At 48.6% G+C, this 20,628-nt stretch overlaps 1 protein-coding gene across 1 annotated transcript in view; it reads right to left on the bottom strand.

The window, feature by feature from the left end:
• Positions 1–4,142: 4,142 nt before the first annotated feature.
• The window catches only part of SPINT1 (serine peptidase inhibitor, Kunitz type 1), a 262,840-nt gene continuing 246,354 nt past the window's right edge, over positions 4,143–20,628 (bottom strand). Inside the window, exon 10 of the mRNA XM_086937424.1 lies at positions 4,143–8,044. Within this exon, the coding sequence (XP_086793550.1) occupies positions 7,854–8,044 (191 nt within the window). The 3' untranslated portion in view covers positions 4,143–7,853. The remainder of the gene's footprint in view (positions 8,045–20,628) is intronic.

Below are 20,628 nucleotides of genomic sequence, written 5' to 3'. Positions count from 1 at the left end.
TTTTCTATTCTCTGCGCTTTTAATCTGGTTCGAATCTGGGTCTGGGCCGGGGTTGGCAGGGTGGGGGCGGCGCTAATTGGGGTGCGTACATTCTGGATGACGACTTGCTGCTGTTTTGCACCGCCATATTGTACTTGATGCTAACTTCCATTGTTGTTTTCAGCTGCAACGCCGCTTACCCATGTCGTGAAGCTATTGTGCGGACTCGAATCTTCTTAGTTCTTATTCTTCACTGACTTATCTTATGATGAAAACGCAAAAAAATCATAAAAATTAACCTTCAATTCTCCTCTCCCCTGGCGACATGCTTCTTCCCAGTGTCACGCTCACTGTTTCTTGAAATTTTAACTAATACTGCCGGGGAACTGTAATGCTTGCACTTGTGCTGACGAAATGTCGTGGCCGGCCTGACGGTTGTAGGCCCGTATTTGTTCTTTTATTCATGCACAATAAAGGTTTTCAAAAATTTAAAAAAAAAAAAAAAGAAAATACCCCTCTATGTATTACTTGTATATTTCTGTGAGAGAGGGCACAAGTGAATGAGTGAAAGGCTTCTAGATCTGTTAGTATGATTCCTGGGTCAGCCCCGGTGGTCATGTTCTGTGGTTGCCCAAGCCATTTGCTGCCTGTCTATGTATTGGGTGCTTATGATGGCACTGTGAGCTAGCTGATCTATAGGACAACATATCCTGCGGGGGTGCTCGTAATCAGTCTGGCACCATCCCAACGTTTATGTTGCCAAACAAACTTGCAGTTCTTATTGGAAAGTGGAAATACACGACAAGGCATAGAGTTGGAATGTCAGGAAGCTCAAGTTTGGTGAAAGGGCTGCAGGGGGCTGTGGTATCAGAGCCTTACAGGGAGTTTGCTGGGCCAGGACAAGTGTGGAACCAGAAGATGCAGGAGCCTCTCCTGAGTGAGGGTCTCGTAAAGGTCACTCGTAAACGTCAAGACCATATTCCAAACCTATGAAAACCTCTGCCTCAGTTGAGGGGAAAATTGTAACCTGACAGGAAACTTGACACCCTTGTGCCACTTCATTTATTGATAATGGTGGAGCTCATCTGTATGGTGTGTGAATCAAGGGTGATTGAACAGCAACTGCAGTCCATCATGAACAGGTACACTACAAATGGACAAACCTACAAGCAAGCAAACCCTGCTTAGCTGTTTAGAAGGATTTGAACCTGAAAAGAGATCACTGGGTACTGTCAACATCAGTAACTGGAGAACAAAGACCAAGGAACCAAAGCACACATGTGGATTTATCATATCAACTTTTCAAAAGTTCACTTCTAGGTTGGATTCACTGATGAGCAAAGACTCAGTGTCAACTCATGGACAAACTAACATTTACTGTATTCAAAGGCAGCTCATTCACAAAGTGATCACAAGAAAGGAGGATGCTTTGGCCCATTCCCCTTGATGCCTAATGTCCTTAGCAGACTGAAGTGGTAGGGATCCCATCACAAGGGCCTGGCTTGGATCGTGGGTTCAGATCTGAGACCCAGTGGGGTGGTCTCACAAGACTCAACAAAAATATGGACCCCCCACCCAGAGCCATATTGTTAACCTAAACAATTTGTGAAGGCACCTTAAAAAACTTGAGTGTATTGGTGAACTTCATCTGTGTGAGGGTGTATTGGTGACCTTAATCTGTGAGATAACCTCAGAACAATGCACTCCAGTAGAATTTGGCAGAGAAATACCTACACTATGTCCGGTAAACTTAGGTTGTGAGGGCACTTCACTGGAGAAAATGTTTTTTCTCCATGGATACCGCAGACAGTGCTCTGTTGTTTGAAATGACATCTCAATGTTTCCCTGGTGTTACTGGTATCAACCTGCTTACAACCCAGTGGACCCACTGGATGGTAATGCCAGGGAAAGGCAAGTCTCTATGTTAAGGCTTAAGAAAATAAATGGCTATTCTTCTGAGATCACAGTGCCTTGTCCGGCTTACCACCTATGAATTCCTGAATGATTTAAGGATTGCTGAATCCTTAACTGAAAGCCCACGAGTGGAAAGTACTTAAAAGTGCCCTGAAACAAAAATTCAGAAGTCCAACAGCAGTGCTGGATGTTGGACGGAAGATCTGCAGGCTTAAGACCAGCAAATCATCTTCAGAGAAAGGGAAGTACTGTGAACACCATTATTTAAAATCTGTTCACCTTTGGCATGGAAGACAGGTAGTTATCAAGGCATGTCATAACAGTGGGCCTATCCCAAAGATGACAGTAAAAATTAGAAGAGAACGGCAAAGTTTTGAAGCCTCATCAAATTGCTGCACAGGGAAGAAAAGGATTGATGTGTGAGAGTGGTCGACGTGTGAGGAGGCACAGGCTGCTGTGTACATACTTGCAAAATTTGAACTTCTGCTGTACTACCTTCTGGTGCCTCAGCTGTGGCTCAGCAGATCCATTGAGTGGAAAGAAGGTAAAGTAGAACAAAGGGTCTGAGTGGTATGAAATTGCAGAACGATTGGAGCCCCACTACAGCTGACAAAGCAGGCGTCTAAACAACCCAACAGTGAAAGCAGAAACCCATACCATAAAGGATACAAGTTAGTGATGACTTCTTCAACAGCATATAGGAAGGAACAGATGTTGCAGTAGCAAATGGAATAACTTGGATGCTTCTGCAGGTAGTGGTGTGGAGGAGGTGCTTTTACAGCTTTTACCTTAGATACATTTTTTTTTATTTTTTTTTAGACAGTATTGGGGGCCTGCTACTCCAGAGTACATATTCTTATGATGTTGCTTAATGAAAAAACATCTCATAAGAGCAAAAAGATAGGAATACAAATTAAGGTGTAGAAAAAACAGCACCAAGTAGACAACAATAAAAATACTAAAGGAATAAAACACAAACGCCTTTAATAGATATAAAAAAGTAAAGACTTTTGTCTTGGTGTTTTCAAAAGTAAGTGTTACACGTGCATTTTAACAATTTGGCTGTCGCAAGTGTACTTTCAGAAGTATTCACATATAAGCCCAATACGAAATGAATTTAAAACATTTTAACACAATAACTCTCTGCTGTTAAAACACTGCTAAGCAAATCTAGCTTACCAACTGTCCCAACCATGCATTCTTTTGTTGGTTAATGAATAAAGCAGTACTTTCCTTCTCCTTAAAACGTTCTCTAGTTTCTGTAAAAATAATTACATTATTAATATTCTCAGTAGAAGTAACGTAACAGCCGCTGTAACAATCACTCATTTGTGTACTAATTGTAAAGCTCAGAATCTATAGTGCTCCTCTGAAGTGAACTCAACTGAAACAAAACTGTATATTTAGAAGTCTCAGATTTGGTAGAAAGACTGAAAATAAGTAACATTCTGCTAATATCGAAATCGACATAAATGAGCAATAGAAACCTGCTCACTGGTGGACTCTCTCTTTCAGTTAGAGCTGGTAGGTGGGTCTGTCGTGGTGATAAATTGTTTGTTTTCCATTTAGCGGTTTGAGCCACCCTAAAGTGACAATAGAGCCCCAAGAGGGTGGGCATATGGAAAAGATGGACCAAGAGAAAGAAAAAGTGTGGAGCGGGGGCAAGGTATAGGCAATGAAGAAAATGTGTTGAGGAAAGAGTTGGTTTTTCCCAAAGTGCTGGGAAGCAGATAAAGCAGGAGCAAGAGAGGGTATGCCAGAGAAAATTGGAGGGAAGGAAATATGTTGCAATGGTGATACTTAGAGGCCTAATAATATTAAAAATCATATTACAGTGTTAGAGACGTACTCATACAGGCCATAGAAACTGGGAGGCAGAAGACATCTTGCCTCTCCTTTCTCTACAACGTCTTTTGCAAGACCTTCGCATGGCCTCTCCATAAAAGGTACATTTACCTGTAGACCAAGGCTGATAAAAGGGTTCAAGCGAGGAAGAACATGGTGCTCAGGCTTTAGGGAGGACAAAGACATTAGCATTTGAAGAGAAACCTTCAACGGCGTCCTGAAGTCTTGGCCTCAGCACCGGTCGAGCCTATTGCAGCCTGGACAGCAATCTCACAGCACATTCCACTCCCCTAGGTTACATGTTCCTCAAATACTAGTAATTTAGCTTTCTGTGGAATAATGGAACTGAGACCCTTTTGACAGACAGCAGTGCTAGGGTTGAAAAAATGCTACTGAATAAAGAATTTACAGATGAAGTTTTGATTTATTATTATTTCTTTACACAATACTGGTCTTCTAACAAAGTAGCAGTCCAAAATATATCAACATGTAGAATAGATTTGTATACCAGGCTTGCAGTACACTGGTTACACAATGTTTAATATATCGTCCTAAGGTGTTGTACTATAATATTGAAGTCTTAATAGCCATCTAATACACATATCGACTTAACTATAACTACCAACATATTGTAAAAGGTAAGTACAAATGGAGTTCGAAAAATAAATCTACACATCTCCATGTATTTTTACATAGATATGCTGGTAGTCAACATTGCTGCATCGAGATATGTAGGGAAAGATTATTGTATCTTCTGACAATCTTCTCAAAACGTCCTTGCTCAAAGTTTCCCCGTGGCAAAAAAACATACATTTTGCAAACAATCAAATTGGCCATTTCATAAAGTAAATATCCTCCTTGCCAGTACTGAGAAATAAAAACACCTCTCACTGTTGCCTACTGCTGCAGTAATATAGCTGGAAAGCAGGGTATGGATAAATGTGTGTTGTATGCAATATGTAACACCCAAGAGCACTGTCTATTGATAATGGCTAGAATGTATCACAGTAGGGTATTCCTTTATCCCTACAAGATGCAGCGCCCTTTAAGTGACTGCATATATTCATACATTAAGAAGTGCATTATAAAACACAGGTTATGTTCTGTTTTTTAAGAGATCTTTTCCTTACCCAATACTAAGGCTCTGTCTCGAAAGGACTTGTGCACATCTCTTGCTTGTAGATACCCCCAGAATAAAAATATTGCTGCAAAGTATATGCTCCTCCAAAGGTGACTCAATGCTTCAGGAGATTGACGGGTCAAGGTCAGAATGTTGTATAGTTTTTAATCACACTTTTAAAAAATAATGAATCCCAAACTATTAAAAACTGTAATTCTAGCTTCTGACTCAGATGTTATCATTTAATAAGGTAGACAATATCATGTTATGCTTACTAAGTAATCTGTACAGTACAAGCCTGTGGAATACAGGTAACTTTGCAAATGGGAACAGCTATCTCCATTTTACAAACTTCCGTCCTGGAAAAATTCATTAAATAAGGAACAGGTATGAAATAAACATGTGAAAAGAAACAACAAATACCTACATCATTTGTATACACATTGTTACAATGGCTTTTCTCACACCACAGTACAAATGATTGAAAGATGCAGCGGCTAAAACATTAAAAACTGCAAGGAGTTACATGATCTTACAAAGGGTTTTAAAAATATAACACACAGACATAATGATCCAACAAATCTATAAAAAATGAAATACCCAGCATTGTTGCTGCTGTGCTTTTACCACAACACAGAGGCTTGGGGTTTCTCCCAGATACACCCAGAGTTAAAAGTTTACCATATTTCCATCCATGGTTTGACGTTCAGCCCATTATACGAAGAAGTAAGGAGTCCTGGCCCTAGCACTTGCCTGGCAGATATTAAAAGTTCATCTCACTACTTTTTACAAAGTGAAAAAATCCCAATCTTCTGAGAGAGGGTCCAATCCCACTAAGATGTTAAGAATTCACCGCACAGCAAGCAGAAGTTAATGGTAAAACCAACTATTATTATTGTTCATTCAACTGTGCTTAGACCTGGGGCTGTATTACACAAGGTGCTCACTTCCCTAGTGTGTGCAAAGGCACATCTTCAAATGGGTGCTCCGGGCGTAGGCAGGACAGTGCACCCTAATTAAAGGAAAATGCTGTTCTCATTGCAGGCGCGAACTGACACCCCCGCTGGGAACGGGGCATTAGTGAAAACCAGACTGGATGCTTGAAACAATCGGTCTGCCTTTCAGTGCAGGCAGTGGACATAGCCCCCCGTTTCAGGTGGGGGCTGGAGATCCCCGTGTGGGCGGGTGTAGTATGACTGTACTCACCAGGTGAGCAATGCCTGGGTTGTCCTTCTGACTCTTACCCAAGGGCACCCTCCGGGGCACACTGACTGTATGCCACCCCAGATGTGACACAAAGTAGGTCTCGGACAGGTTTCTTGCCTCTGGATGGCATAGGGATCCCTCGTTTGCATGGCGCTGCTCCCCCAGGCAAATGGTAGAATGCTCATCTGTTTCCTCACAGTTGCACCTTTTGCACCAGAGTAATCTGTAGTACAAAAGGAATTTGCACAAGCATCTGTGGCCCCTACTACATTACCAGAGGGCCCCAGGTCAGCAAAAAGAAGGCATAACGTCTGTTACACTCCAGGGTACTTTGCATAACTCATCCTCTGTAATTCGCTTCACTACAAGCACGGTTTATGATTTCATCCCGCTATTGTGAGTTTTTTGAATGAATTACTCCATATGCAGAGTGTAGGAATTCACGTAAATAAATGTAGAGGTACAAGGTTTATACCGCAGTTCATAATATTAGATGAGGAGTTCCTCTCACTACACGCAGAGGTTAGGAGTGTAAAAGCAGGCACTTGTTAGTTGTGATTAACATCATAACCACACATATTTAGGTGTGAATTGTGGCACTACCCTCCTACTGATCTTACAGAAACTGTCACACAAAATTAAAGTGCACGGGGTGGGGCGTTCCATACTGTATTCGTGGACCAGTAATTTAAAACTGATGCATCTGGAGTATTCGGCACCAGAGGTCGGGGGTGGAGGATAAAGGCTAGCAAAATATTTTGTGCAAATCAGGTCCATCACTAAATGTAATGCACTCGAAACTGCAGCTTTGCACTGCTTATCCAGAAGAAAAAGTATCAGAGGATACTAGTTGGTGGATGCTGTTCCTGAAGAAGGTCTTCTTTCTGTCTGAGGCTGAGCAAAAATATATTTAATAAGTGAGCTACAATGGACAAAACACAACGAATCGTGGTAGGTGAATTCATAAACGATAACAAAAAATCTGTTGCAAGAATAATATAAAACTACAAACACAACTCTGCATAATATACAAACCATCCCCTACGACTTAACACTTCCCACACACCATATTCCATCATGTCATAGTCCTCAAAACCAAAGTCTGGCAATAATATTGGGAAAACTGATATAGTACTTGGGTGGAGAAGAATTTGGGTGGCTTCTGTTCTGACTGTGAAGGTACTGTTCAGACAAGAGAACATTAACACTTAAAACATTTTAACATCTCCCTGATAATTGCATAATCTCTCAGACTTCATACAAACAAAGCAAGGCGCTTGTGAAAATGTGTAAATAAATATGAATACACTACATCAACTGAATGGGGAAGGTAATGTACAAATGGTGGTAAAGGACATATTAGTTATAACTAACTAGTCTAGCTAGAGAAGGGACAGACTTTACAAGAGGCAGAATTTATAACAAAGCCCGAACATGTGCAAGATGCTAGATCCAAATTGAGCCCTGTTTAAGAAATAGGCTATTTACTTCACTGGGATCTGAATTTTTCACGGTCGTCCAGATGGGTCAAAATAGCCATCTTAGAAGCAAGCAAGGGCAAAACTAAAGCTAATAACTCGATATACTTGTGAGAACTGCAGATGTTCATGGGCAAAAATATAAGGAACCTTTGTAATAAAAAAAAACAATGGTGCGCGTACTTTGATGTTGACAAGACAAACAACATGTTAAGGGGGAGGGAGATATAATAGGCCATCTGCAGAAACAGTACATGGAACAAATGTCTTTTCTGTGGATATGTTTAAGAGGTCTGATGTCTCTTTTCTGGTCAGACAGGCTTTGTGGTTGCATTGTAGACAAGATGTTCTGTATCCTCTGTGGTAGACAGTGTAGAGCCGTTAGTCATAGGCTGACGTCTTCGGTTGCTGTTCCTCCTCTTCATGAAGCAGTAACCAAGTATTGCCAGGACGATAAGGATACAGATGCCAAGTAACACTGCAACAGCTACTTCGACTGAACCTATGACAAAAATATACAGATAGTAACGCATAAGCTGTGTCACGATTACAAAATATTACATACCCTAGTACACATCTCCCTCATTTATAAAGGTTGAAAATAGAAAAATACAGCTTTTAGGAGAAAACAGATGGAACCAACTGGCATTTCCTAATTAGTAGTTTTAGGAAACTTGCTCACTTTCAATTATGAGAGTTTTTAAGGCCATTCTGTAACTATGCAAATGAAGAGGGTATAGAGTTGTACTTTAACAGTATTACATTTATTGACATCAGATTTGAATATTTATGCTGCTGTTGGGAGGGAAAAGACCCCTGCATGGTGACAGAAGTTCCACACCTGGTCCCGAGTGCCCCAACTGCATGTATGTCTGGATCCAGAGTACCGACTTTTGGTCATGGGCAAACAAGGATAATGCAGGTGCGCCCTAATCTAGGCAAGTGTCGCAGTGATGTGGTCTTGCTAGACCAGGATGGGCCGTGCCATGCGATACCCCCATAATGGTAGAGGGCTGCTGCCCTTACCAGGTGTTCAGTAACACCAGCATGGTGGTGGTAGCATACCTGTTTTTGTGTTTAGTAGTGATCAGTAGCATGAACAGGGCTTTTTTTGCCCGTTTCACTGTAGTGATGCCTAGTCCTGCTCATGTAAAGTTCCACCACAGTGTACTTCGCTCACTCTTGGCCTAGAAGGTGTTTATGTGTAGGGCTAGAGGGTGTGCGATACTTGCATGTGCATGCTGGATGTACATATGCCCTTTCATGGTAAAGAACATAGAGGAAAGTGGGTTCTATTTTGGAAGCCCAAGGACTGGAAAGGCTAGTGAAGGTAAGGACTTCAACCTACGGCAGAAGTTGTGGATTGCGGAGATTCCCGAGGGCTCGGGTGGAAACAAAATGTTGTAAGGAAAGCAGAGCATCCTCTCTCTGCACATTGAAGATTTCTTTGATTCCAAGAAGAGTGACTGTTCAGTGGGGCGTGGGCTTATTGTCATGAAGTTGGTGGGTCCGATAAGTTGGCACTATAGGACCAGGGAATCATGAAGTAGGGGAAGGATCAGACCTTTGAACCCTTGTCGGAAAGTACTGCTTTTTGACATGGCCACCCCCACTGTTTGCCTGGTATGTGATGTGATTTTCGACTGGAAGTGCACAAGATTCCTGTTAACCAGGTCCCCAGTGCCAGAGCTCTTACCCAAAACTGTACAGCTGTTTCCCCAATTGGCAAAACCTGTGGGACCCCTCACCAAACACGTACAGACTGCCACTGCAAGCTGCAAGTCTTGGTGCAGACGAAAGTGAAAAATACAACCTAGCACACATCCCTATGTGTCAGGCTCACAGACACTGTATGCAGTATAGGTAAGACACTCCTACAGCGGGCCTAGTAGCCTTAAGGCAGTGTGCACTATACTACATGTGTGGACATATCTGCATGAGCCGATATGCCCCTGTGCTGGTCAGTTCCAGTACTGCCAGTGCAAGTGAACAGGGAAGTCATTTTAGAACATGCTGGACACTGGTGAAAACGGGTTCCCAAGTTACATGATGGCTTCACTGAAAATAGGGATGTTTGATATCAAAGATCTCATATTTACAAACTCACTCCAATTCCAGTGGTGAATTTATAAATACATGCAAACAAAGAGCACCTTAGAGGTGCCTCCTGAACCCTACCAGGCTCTGATGTGTTGGCTGACTGGTCTCAGCCAGCCTGCCACATGAGACAGACTTCTGACCTCCTAAGGTGAGGGCCTTTTCTGTCAGGAGATGAGAAACAAAGCCTGCATGGGAAGAGGGTGTTCGCACCTCCTCCCTCAGGATGACCTACTGATTAGCATTCCTAGGCTGGTAGGCTTCAAAAAAGCTCCCACCTTTGAAATGCGAATCTGGTTCCCCTCACAGGAGAGCAGGTCAAACCCCCTTTGTCCAGAGCCCTTTGGCACCTGGACAGATGGGAAATTAGCTAGGCAAGCCCACCTCCCAGGCTAGTACCACCCCTAACGTGGCCTAACTCGATCTGGGTATGATTTCTCAGAAGTGGCCATCTTTGGGTTGGCACACTCAGGAACTCTGGGACACGGTTATGCCCACTTCCCACAGGAAGTGTTCATGTAGGGGGGTGTAGTAGCTCCAAGGGTAAATTGTCCGTCGGCTACTACCCTACGCTCACCTAACACCCCAAAATTCAGTATTTAGGGAGCACCTGGAACCAGGATATCAGATCCTTCTGACCTGAAAGACAAAGGACGTGAAAAGTCGCATCCTGCAATAACTGAAGACCCTGCAACTGACCGGGCGCCAAACATCCTGACATCGATAATTGTACCAATAGTCAACTTGTCGTGTTGAGTACCCAAAGCTTGGGACACCAGTTAGCACTTCACTCAGGAACCAAGACATCCTGAGAAGTAGCAGACCTGCTTCCCTGCAACCTGCAGGCAATCAAAGACTCCTGTGAGGACTTCGTGACTGCAGAACTCCAAAGCCTGAAGACATCACGGCACCCGACGCTCCAAGCCTGAGCTGAAGTGGGCAAACTGTGTCATTGTGTTCCCCCAGTCTTCCAGAGACAGAGTCCACTGTGGTTTCACCCCCAGTAAACTCTCCATTGTCGCCTCTAGCCTCTGCATGCATGCCCCCTCTAATGCGACTGCTCCTGGTAGGAAAAACCAGACGCCTAAAGACACCTCTACACCAGTCGACTCTGGGCTGTCGAGAAGAGGACCCCCTGTTGGTTCAGCCCAACTGGCCTCCCAGTCTGAGCCTGCAGCCCCTTTTTATTTTTTTTTTAAAGTCTTTTTATTCAGAGAGCCTGCAGCCCCTTTACGCTAAGACCAGTTTCCATACAGTAACATTGGGCACCCAATGCTGTTTTGCACCTCTGCACCCGGCCACCCTAGTGCCGCTGGTGGTGTTCTGCTGGTGCTACCATGGACCTTGCCCACAACTCACCTTAACTCTTGGAGATTGGTCCCATAGGTCACTATACTGTACCAGAATGCAGCATTGACTTTTCCTTCCTCCCATAGGATAACATTGCAGCTTCAAAAAATTGTGTTGACTTTTGAACTGAAAAGAATTCCTTTTTAAAAATGTACTTACGGTGGCCAAGATGGCGGCATGAGCGGACGGACTGCTCCGAGCTCCCGCCGACGGCCAAACACAGCACCGGCTTTCGGGCCGATTCAGCGACGGTCGGCCTGAGTGTTTATATTGAAGGGGGTCCTGAGCCCAGAGAGTACCCTTCCGGGTCGGAAGCGATTGCTGCGGGGCTGTAGCCTACCTGCGACCGCAATCTGGTGGTCCCGAGGCTGCGCAGGAGCAGTGAGGCCCGGGCTACTGGGGCTGGCCAGGTTGTCTCCCGAGGGGGGCTGCAGCAGATCCAGCGGACCGGCGATAGCGGGGGCCGCTCCGGTGTCCTGGCTTTGGCAGCGGGGTCCAGGGAGCTGCGGAGCTGCGGACCAGCAGACCTCCGCGGTTGCGAACTGAAGAGCCGCCGGTAAGCCGGGCCTGGGCCGCCATTTTGGGTGTCGAGGAGTCGGTGGTGCGGTCCCAGCGGAGCTCTGACAGCTGGGAGAAAGCCCTCAGCGGCGGGGTGGTGAAGGCCCCTTGATCTCTGCCCAGCCGAGTGCGGTACAACAGGTGTGGCAGCCAGGAACAGCGGTGCAGGGTGAGGCTGCAGGGTGCGAGCTGCACGGTGCCTAGGAGCGAGTACTCGCCTGGTGGGCCGGGAGACTGAGGAGTTTGGCAGCGGAGCCGGCGAGACGCGAATTCCCAATGAGTGGCAGAATGGAGTGCCCGGCGACCCTGAGAGTGTGCTGAAGGCTTCCCGGACTGGAGCGAGAGGCGGTGTGTCCAGCGGTGCGGCCTAGTGGGCCTCTTCAGCGACGCATGCGGGGACTGCCGGCCTAGAGGCGTGGGAGGGCGCTGACAGTGGTGCAGCTCCCGGTGCGGTGGTGGTGGAGAGGGGACACGACGAGCGCGGAAGACTACCCTGCCATTTTGTGGAGGAGTTTCCTGTCGGGCCCAGGTACGGGGGATGGGCGCTGCAGTTTGGGGCATTAGCGGAGCGGAGCTCTCCCCCAGGGCGGTTAAGTCATCCTCCCACCGCCCACAGAGTGAGCCGCCGGAGCCTGCAGGGATAGCTGACGAATGACCGCGACCCACCGGGTCCAAGACAATGGGGCAGAGAAACGTCGCTTAAGTGCACAGGATTGGGCCCAGACAGGCTCGAGGGGAAACGTCGCTTAAGTGCACAGGATTGGGCCCAGACAGGCTCGAGGGGAGATACGGTGGGACAGGGAAGCACCGGACGCGGCATACCAGCCGGAGCAGTGGAGGGTGAGACGTGCGTCACTCAGCATTCATGGAGGGGCTCGGCAGGCGACGAGCTGAGGGTCATCGGGGGAGTCTGGATTGTACCAGCACGGAGGCAGGACAAGGACAGTGGTGACGCCCTGTGGGACATGCTGGCAAAAGGGGGGATCTCGCTGCATCGGCTGGCGAGTGTACACCAAGTGGAGGACTAAGCCTGTGGCCCCCCCGGACCTAGGAGAGACGAGCCTGGAGGCCCCGGCTGAGTGAGGCATAAAGCGCACGGAGGCCCGGAGGCTCCCCTTTGGCTTGGGGGTGAGTGCCGGGGGGCGGGAGGGTCGCTCATTGACGCCAACAGTTGAGAAGGAGCCGACAGGGGGGGGGCCTACCATGACCCTTTTGAGCTTATCCGGAGAGTGCTATGTCCTCCTCCAGGAACAGGAAGGAAAAGACCATCAAAGACTTGTTTGTCAAGGCGCCAGCTGAACAAATGGCCTCAACTACAACGGCCGGGCCCTCAGGCCCGAAGCCAGGGAAGGAAGACAGAGCTGAGCCCATCACCAAGGTGTTCCTCGAATCCATGTTTGTCGCTTTAAGAGAGGACATCCATCCCCTAAAGCAAGAGTTTGCATCGGAGATTCCGGAGGTCAGACGTGAGGTTGATGGCATCGGCGAGAGAGTCGCGGATCTGGAAGGTAAGAGCAACGGGAGGGACACGGAGATAGCGGCTCTGCAACAGGAGATTATCCGGTCCATGACCAACAGGTGGACCTCCAAGCACACGTCGAGGACCTAGAAAACAGGTCCCGGCACCACAAAATACGCATTAGAGGGGTGAAGATGGATGAGGACTCAAAGGATCTATTCTCCTACTCTAGAGAACTTTTCAATCACATACTGGGCAGACCATTGGAGGCTGTGCTGAGGGTGGATCGGGCACACAGGGTGGGTCCCCGAGGGCTCCGTCGTCTCCGTCGCCGGGCATACTAGTCTGTGTCCAAAACTTCCGTACCAAAGAGGCTATCCTCCAAAAAGCATGACAAATGCACCCTCTTCAGTTTAAAGGTCACACTCCTGTCCCTCATCAGGACCTGTATGTCCTCACCCTACAGAAGAGGAGAACCTTCAAACCTATCACAACGCATTTACAGCAGCGCAACATCACCTACAGTTGGGGCCACCCGTTCAGGCTAATGTTTCGCATGGACAATAAGCTGTACCAGCTGCGCTCCTTGTAAGAAGCTAGCAGGCTACTGGGGATGGAACTACCGGAATCAGAGAGTGGAGATGAGGATGACAAGGAGGAAGCTGATGATTCCAGACCCCGATGGCATCAGCGGTACCGCAGGCGCCATCTCAAGAAATCCCGAGCTGCAGAGGTCATGGAGGGTAGACGGTCAGCTTTGGAGGCCGCCTCAGCAGACCACCCCAGCACCCAACCCAGCTGACTCTAGACACTATGCCTGGCCGATTGTTTGCTTTCTTAAGGTCTGGCCCGTTGGCGGGAGAGAGGGGTCTTCCCTGTTGGTAATCCACCCAGATATCCTTTCTCAACCATGGTTGATGGACTATGTGTTTTCGTCCTTTTTTGCTTCATTAATATGTTTTGTAGTTTGGGACTTGTTGGGGGGGTTGAGGAGGGTGTCCAGTGCTCCACGTTCGATTTTCTCCTAGTGCTAGAGTAGCTCCACACGTCCAGGTAGCCCTTCCCTAGATGGCGGTCAATTGTACTGGCGACACCACACGCAGCTCCTCAAGTACGAGCCTGACTGCCGATTATCGGTTATGCCTGATACCACACTTAGGATTTTAACCATCAATGTGAGGGGCCTTAATAACCCAGTAAAGCGCAGGGCGGTAGGATCATGTTTAGAGAGCACACAAGCAGATCTATGCTTACTTCAGGAGACCCATTTGCTAGCGCGCGACTGTCATAGGCTGTGTTCTCGCAATTTCCCCACTCAGTTTTTTTCCTCATGCTCCACTAAGACGGCTGGGGTGGCGATTTTGGTGGCTCAGCGATTTGAAGGGGAAATATTACATAAAGGTGACGAGATCAAGGGGAGACTTCTGTCCTATCACCTTGCCTTGGATGGACTAAGGTTCACTATTGGCTCCCTATATGCCCCGAATGAAGGCCAGGAGAAGTTTTTGCACTCCGCCCTTACTGAGGCTACAGCCACGTCGGACCGAAATATCTTAGGGGGCGACTTAAACCTAGTGTTTGACAACCTTATGGACAGATCCAGTCAGTGCACCCACCAGGTAGGCGCACTTTCTGCAGAGGGACGCGGGCGACTGAACGACCTTGGCCTGCACGACCTTTGGCGCAGCTTTCACCCACTAGCTAGGGAGTACTCCTATTATTCTAATGCACACAAGACTGGACCACCTGTTAGTCTCCTCCCATGTGCGCACGTTCACGACCACAGTTGAGATAGGAGTGGCCTCCCTATCGGACCACGCCACGGTACTCGCCACACTCACCCTGCCACCCACATCGTGTCCCTCCAGGTTATGGCATCTTAGGGACACTCTCATACACAGGGCTGACGTTGTGAAGCACATACAAAGGACCATTACTGACTACCTCTCCCATAATGCGAATTCAGATACCACCCTTGCAACCCAGCGGGCAGCGCTGAAAGCCGTAGTTAGGGGGGAATGTATTGCTCTCTCGACTGCTGACAATAGGGAGCGCCAGCGTATGCACGATGAGCTCACACAGCACCTCCGCGAATTGGAGCAGATGCACCAGTGGACGGGAGCTCCGAGAGTGTGGCGACAGCTTAAGACTATGCGCCATCAATTGGCGGCGCTTGCCCAAGATAGAGCAGAGTTTGCGGCTCTACGACTGAGGCACGCTTACTATAGCGGGGGTGATAGGTGCGGGCGCCTGTTGGCCAATAGACTGCGAGAGATCCGCCAGCACCAAGGGGTCAAAGAGATTGTCAGGTTGGACGGTGTTGGACCCAGCTTTGTGGCGTGGTCTCTCTCTCCCGAGCAGCGGCACCCCGACTGCACCCAGTACGGCAGAAATCCCCTGAGCGTCCTGTCCTCTGCCCACCCCGCTTCCCGCAGGACCCTTCTAAGAGGACGACCGCCCCTGGACCCCAACAGCCCTCTTCCGGATACCCGGCGCCCACCACCCGCATCAACCCAGAAGGGCCAGTCGCCATTCCCGGTCCCTCCAATCCCTGACGCCATGGCCGCTGCTTGACCCCAGCCCCGGCCCCAGCGCAACCCAGACACCGGGGCACCACAACTTGACCAGGGGGCAGAAGGATTAATTTGGCTAACAGAGGGTGGATCAGTTTCAATCGCACCTCCGGCCTCGCCCTAACGACTGGTTTCAATCACCCCTCCAGCCTCCCTGGGAGTTGGCTCCAACCCCCCACTGGGTGTCTGGATGGCCCCCAAACCCCAGCCCCGGGCACCAGACCACTGGCCGTGAGGGCTCGGACTTCAAAGGACACCCGGCCTATAACAAGGGCTACTCTGGAGTAGGCCGACAGTTGGATCCTGAACGAAGAGAGACCTGCTGACGTGATAGCGGCTCAACGAACATCGAAGAAGAACGGTACCTGAACTTTGGAATCTTGGTGAGCCCTGCTGACATCGTCGCGGCTCAAGCTTGGCAGAGACAAACACCTGCCTGAACCATCCGAGCCCTGCTGACGTGGTCGCGTTTCCCTTGAACCCGGAGAACACCTGAGCCCTGCTGACATCGTCGCGGCTCAAGCTTGGCAGAGACGAACATCTGCCTGAACCATCCGAGCCCTGCTGACGTGGTCGCAGCTCCCTTGAACCCTGAGAGCACCTGAGCCCTGCTGATTGGACGCGGCTCCCCAAAGACCGAAAGACCGAAAGACCTCCTGTTTGTTCCTGCTCGAGCCCTGCTGACTTGGTCGCGGCTCGGAGAATATTCTGGTCCGGCTGGACCCAAGACCTTAACGTATTCCCCGGCTCGAGGATTGCGAGCCGTGCGCCGGATACGCTTTGTATTGACCCTGAACATCGAGACTGTCCCGCTACCCATACCCTTACCGAGACTTTGATGAACCCTTGTTCTGATTGTAAATACGTGACCCTGTGGATCATAAAGATCCAAATAATCCTGCTAGATAAAAGAACCTGTTCTTCAGAACTCTACTGTGTGGTGTCCCTTTGTCGAGTGGTGAGGTCTCAGCGCGTGCAATCCTAGATACAAGACTCTTCCCCTGAAGGTTCTCCCGCCAGTGCTCGGCAGTGTTCCTAGGAGAGGTGGGTCACGGGGCGGTCAGAAGCGTATTCTGTGCCCCCGGAGATCGCCCCTTCTAACAGACGGGACTAGCGTATCGGCAGATGCTGATATAGGGGAAATATTCCGTGACTTTCATGCAGCCCTCTACACTGGGGGCCAGTTAGACAGCTCTGAGGGAGTTGCCTTTTTGGACTCTGTCTCCCTGCCCTCTCTGACAGCGGCTCAGGCCGAATACCTGGACAGGAATATCTAAACGGAGGAGGTCATAGCTGCTATATCCAGCCTTAAGTTGGCGAAAGCCCCAGGCCCGGACGGCTTCTACGCTATCTTCTAAGAAGTTTTGCACAGTGCTTGCCTCACTACTTACCTGGCTGTTTAATTCCTTTGCTGAACAGGGTGCGATACCGAGTGACCTTTCAGGAGCCTCAATAGTAATGATCCCTAAACCTGGAAAGGATGGGACTAAATGCGGGGCATATCGCCAGATATCCCTCCTCAACGGTGACCTTAAATTGTACATAGGGATTCTGGCCGCTCGTCTAGGCCCTCATATGCCGGGTCTTATCGATCCGGATCAGGCAAGCTTTACACCAGACAAAACCAAGAGGATTCTCTATCTTATAGAGAAAGCTACTCGGGTGCCCGGGGATTATATGATGTTGGCCATTGACGCCAAAAAGTGGTTCGATCTCGTTCATTGGCCCTACTTGGAGCGGGTGCTGGAGAGGGCGGGGATAAGGGAGAAATTCCGTACCTTAATTGTTAATTGCTACAGATTCCATACAGCCACGGTCAGAGTGAACGGATACACCTCCTCTAGGTTTCCCATTGAGAGGGGCACAAGACAGGGGTGTCCTCTATCGCCCCTTCTCTTTGCCCTGTACTTGGAACCTCTAGCTCAGAAAATACGGCAGAATTCGGCAATTGAGGGGATCAAATTTTGCGGCTATGTCCACAAGATTAGCTTATACGCTGACGATGTGTTGATCTCACTAACTAACCCGAGGGCAGCCCTGCCGGCGTGCTTGGCAGATTTAGACGCCTTTGCCCGAGTTGCCAGATTCAAAGTGAACACAGACAAGTCGATGGCATTAGACCTCTCGTTGCTCCCTTCCACCCGGGAATATCTGCGGAGTTTGTTCCCCATTCAATGGGTGGTGGATACTGTCCCGTATTTGGGAATCCAGCTGGCACCCTCCCTCCCTGCTATGGTTGCCACCAACTATGCTATCCTTCACCAGAAAATCCGTTGTGAGGATGGTCGGTGGAAGCACTACCCTCTTTCCTGGTTAGGCAGAATCTCTGCGGTCAAAATGACTATTTTGCCCCAGATCCTCTATCTCTTCCATACCCTCCCTCTCCGACCGCCTGTAGGATGGATTAGTCAGACGCAATCAGACTTGGCCCAGTTTATCTGGAATGTCCGGAAGCAGTGAATGCGGAGAACGTTGGTGACACTCCCCCCGGAGATGGGCGGACTGGGAATTCCCGATCTCCAGCTGTACTTTCAAGCGGCACAGTTGGGATACCTGGTCGAGTGGAGTAGATGGGAATCGGAGAAACACTGGTTGTTTCAAGACCAGGGGGTGGCGGCAAGACCATTGCAGGAGATCCCTTTTCAGCGTAAACCTCACAGGCCCCCGAACTTGTATGCCTCGCACATAACAAGGGTTCCCCATGAAGTGGGGGACCCACCAATATCACGCACAACCTTACAACCTTCCCGTCTACCCTCACAGCACTGGTCGATAACCCTGATTTCACCCCGGGCGCAGTAGGGGCGGACTTTGCACGCTGGAGGCCTGCTGGTTGTCGGTCTTTGTACTACATGTATGGACCGGAGGGAGTGGTTCCATTTTCCCAATTTCGGCAGGAGTACGGTCTCCCGGAGACTGAATGTCTGAGATACTTACAGGTGCGGCACTGGGCACTCCAGCCGCAGGTCAGTACGAGCGCGGATAGGCGCTTATTCTCATACGAAAGATTGCTCATCACCCGCACGTCCGATGACAAGCTCTTCTCCGATCTCTACAAGATGCTACAGGTCACACAGGGGTACACACATAACCCAGGCAGAGAGTGGTGGGAGAGAGAACTAGGCAGAACACTCACCCACAAAGAATGGGAGGGGATATACTACAGGGCCCAACACTCTGCGTACAATATGGGACTCACAGAGACGCTCATGAAAGTTGTGACGTATTGGTATTATACCCCGGAAAGACTACATGCGATAGACTGCAACCGAGAGGCGACCTGCTGGCGTGGCTGTGGCCGGGTTGGCTACCTGGTGCATTTGTTGTGGGAATGCATACATATCCAGCCCTACTGGGCTCAAGTGTTGGATGAGGTAGATAAGCACTTTGAGACAGAAATCCTGCGCTTCCCAGCTTATGTACTATTAGGTCTTCCTAATCCCCTGACCTACCCACTGAAATCCCACAGGGGCAGGCAAATGGCCATCGCGCTAGGCTCAGCGGTGCAAAACATACTCACGCACTGGCGCACTCCCAACACACCTTCCTTTGAAGGGTGGCTCCACCAATTGTGGCATGTGCTTCGGATGGAGAAATTGTCACTCACTATGGCGGGTGAGGGATCCAGATATGTTGACCTATGGCACCCATTCCTGTCGCTTTTGGCTACCGAATTCCGAGAGGTCACATGCCCCCGATATCTTAGACTGCTGCGCCTCCCGGAGCCACCGAAAACAGATTGTTAAGTAGGTCACTGTGGGCTTAGCATAGTTTGGGGGAGGGACGTGGGGTTAGTGGGGGACAGGGGCACTGGACGGGGGGGGAGGGGTTTCTGGGGAGAGGGAGTTGTTTTTCCATCTTTTCTTATTATTATAATTTCTATTCCATGTACGTGCACTTGGCCGGTTCTATTTCGACTGCTGGGCTGTGCCCTCACCTGGCTCTGTCCGGTTGTACTGATTAGATTTTGATTGAAGATAGCTAAATGTACATGGAGACGTGTGTTGAAAATCAATAAAGACATTTAAACCATAAACATGTACTTACCTGAACGAATTGCTTCTAGTGCCTAAACATATATAAAGATGTGTTATTTTTATAAATTGGTGTAGATCTCCCTATTGAGTCATGTGTCTCATTTATTGACCAATGTGTGTATTTTCAGAGGTCTTGCACTCCTCTCTGATGAGCCTAAGGCTGCTCGACCACACTACCCCCCCTAGAAGAGCACTTTGGGATTGCCATAGCAAGCCGCTCTCCACTTATAAAGGTACCCTTGGACTCTTTATATGATATATCAGAGTGAGATATATTGTGTAAAGAGCCAGCTTTCTGCATGCATATTTCAGTGGAGGCTGACATCTAGGTGTGATCTACCGATTACTCCCTTGAGCTCCTGTTATGGGTCAATCAAAATTGGAGCCACTCCTGCTGTGGTAGACTGTCCCTCTGACAAAGCTAAGGACATTGGGGAGGGCACTTCAAAGAAGTGGAAACTCAGAACAGGATTATCAAAGAAGCAGGCCCTTAATCACGTCTGTGTCTGAATTTGGACTATAAAGGGGAGAGCATGACATAACATAACAGGTATATTTGTAAAGCGCACGTTCACCGCTAGGGGTATATTGGCGCTAAATAACAGATGTTTGTTGTTACCCAACTCAATGGTACTCATGTTATCGACCTCAGATGGATGAAAGGCCGAGTGGACCTGCCGGGATTTGAACCTGTGACCATGAGGTCGAACGCAGGCCCCTGCAATGGATGCATTAGTCCACTTAGCCACCAGACCCACAAGTTGTTCAACAGCACAGTTCTACAGTCACATTCAACTGGAGAGAAGATCACCAAGACTTCTATTTGCTGGACTCAGAACTAGGAACCAACATCTGTTAGTCTCCTTGCTGGGTTAGAGGCCATCACCCAGGAAGTCAAGACTAGTTGCCCTGAGCACCAGCCTTCTACTGGCAAGCAAAGACCAGCTGACCCTGTGTGGTGGAGGACAGCACATGAAGGGAGTGAGGTCCAGGAGTGACCCCGCTGAGTGGA

This window comes from Lissotriton vulgaris, chromosome 9 (genome assembly GCF_964263255.1).
Source record: "Lissotriton vulgaris chromosome 9, aLisVul1.2, whole genome shotgun sequence".
NCBI lineage: Eukaryota > Metazoa > Chordata > Amphibia > Caudata > Salamandridae > Lissotriton > Lissotriton vulgaris.
The sequence above is the reverse complement of the archived record's forward strand: the minus strand, read 5'-3'. Positions and strand labels throughout refer to the sequence as shown.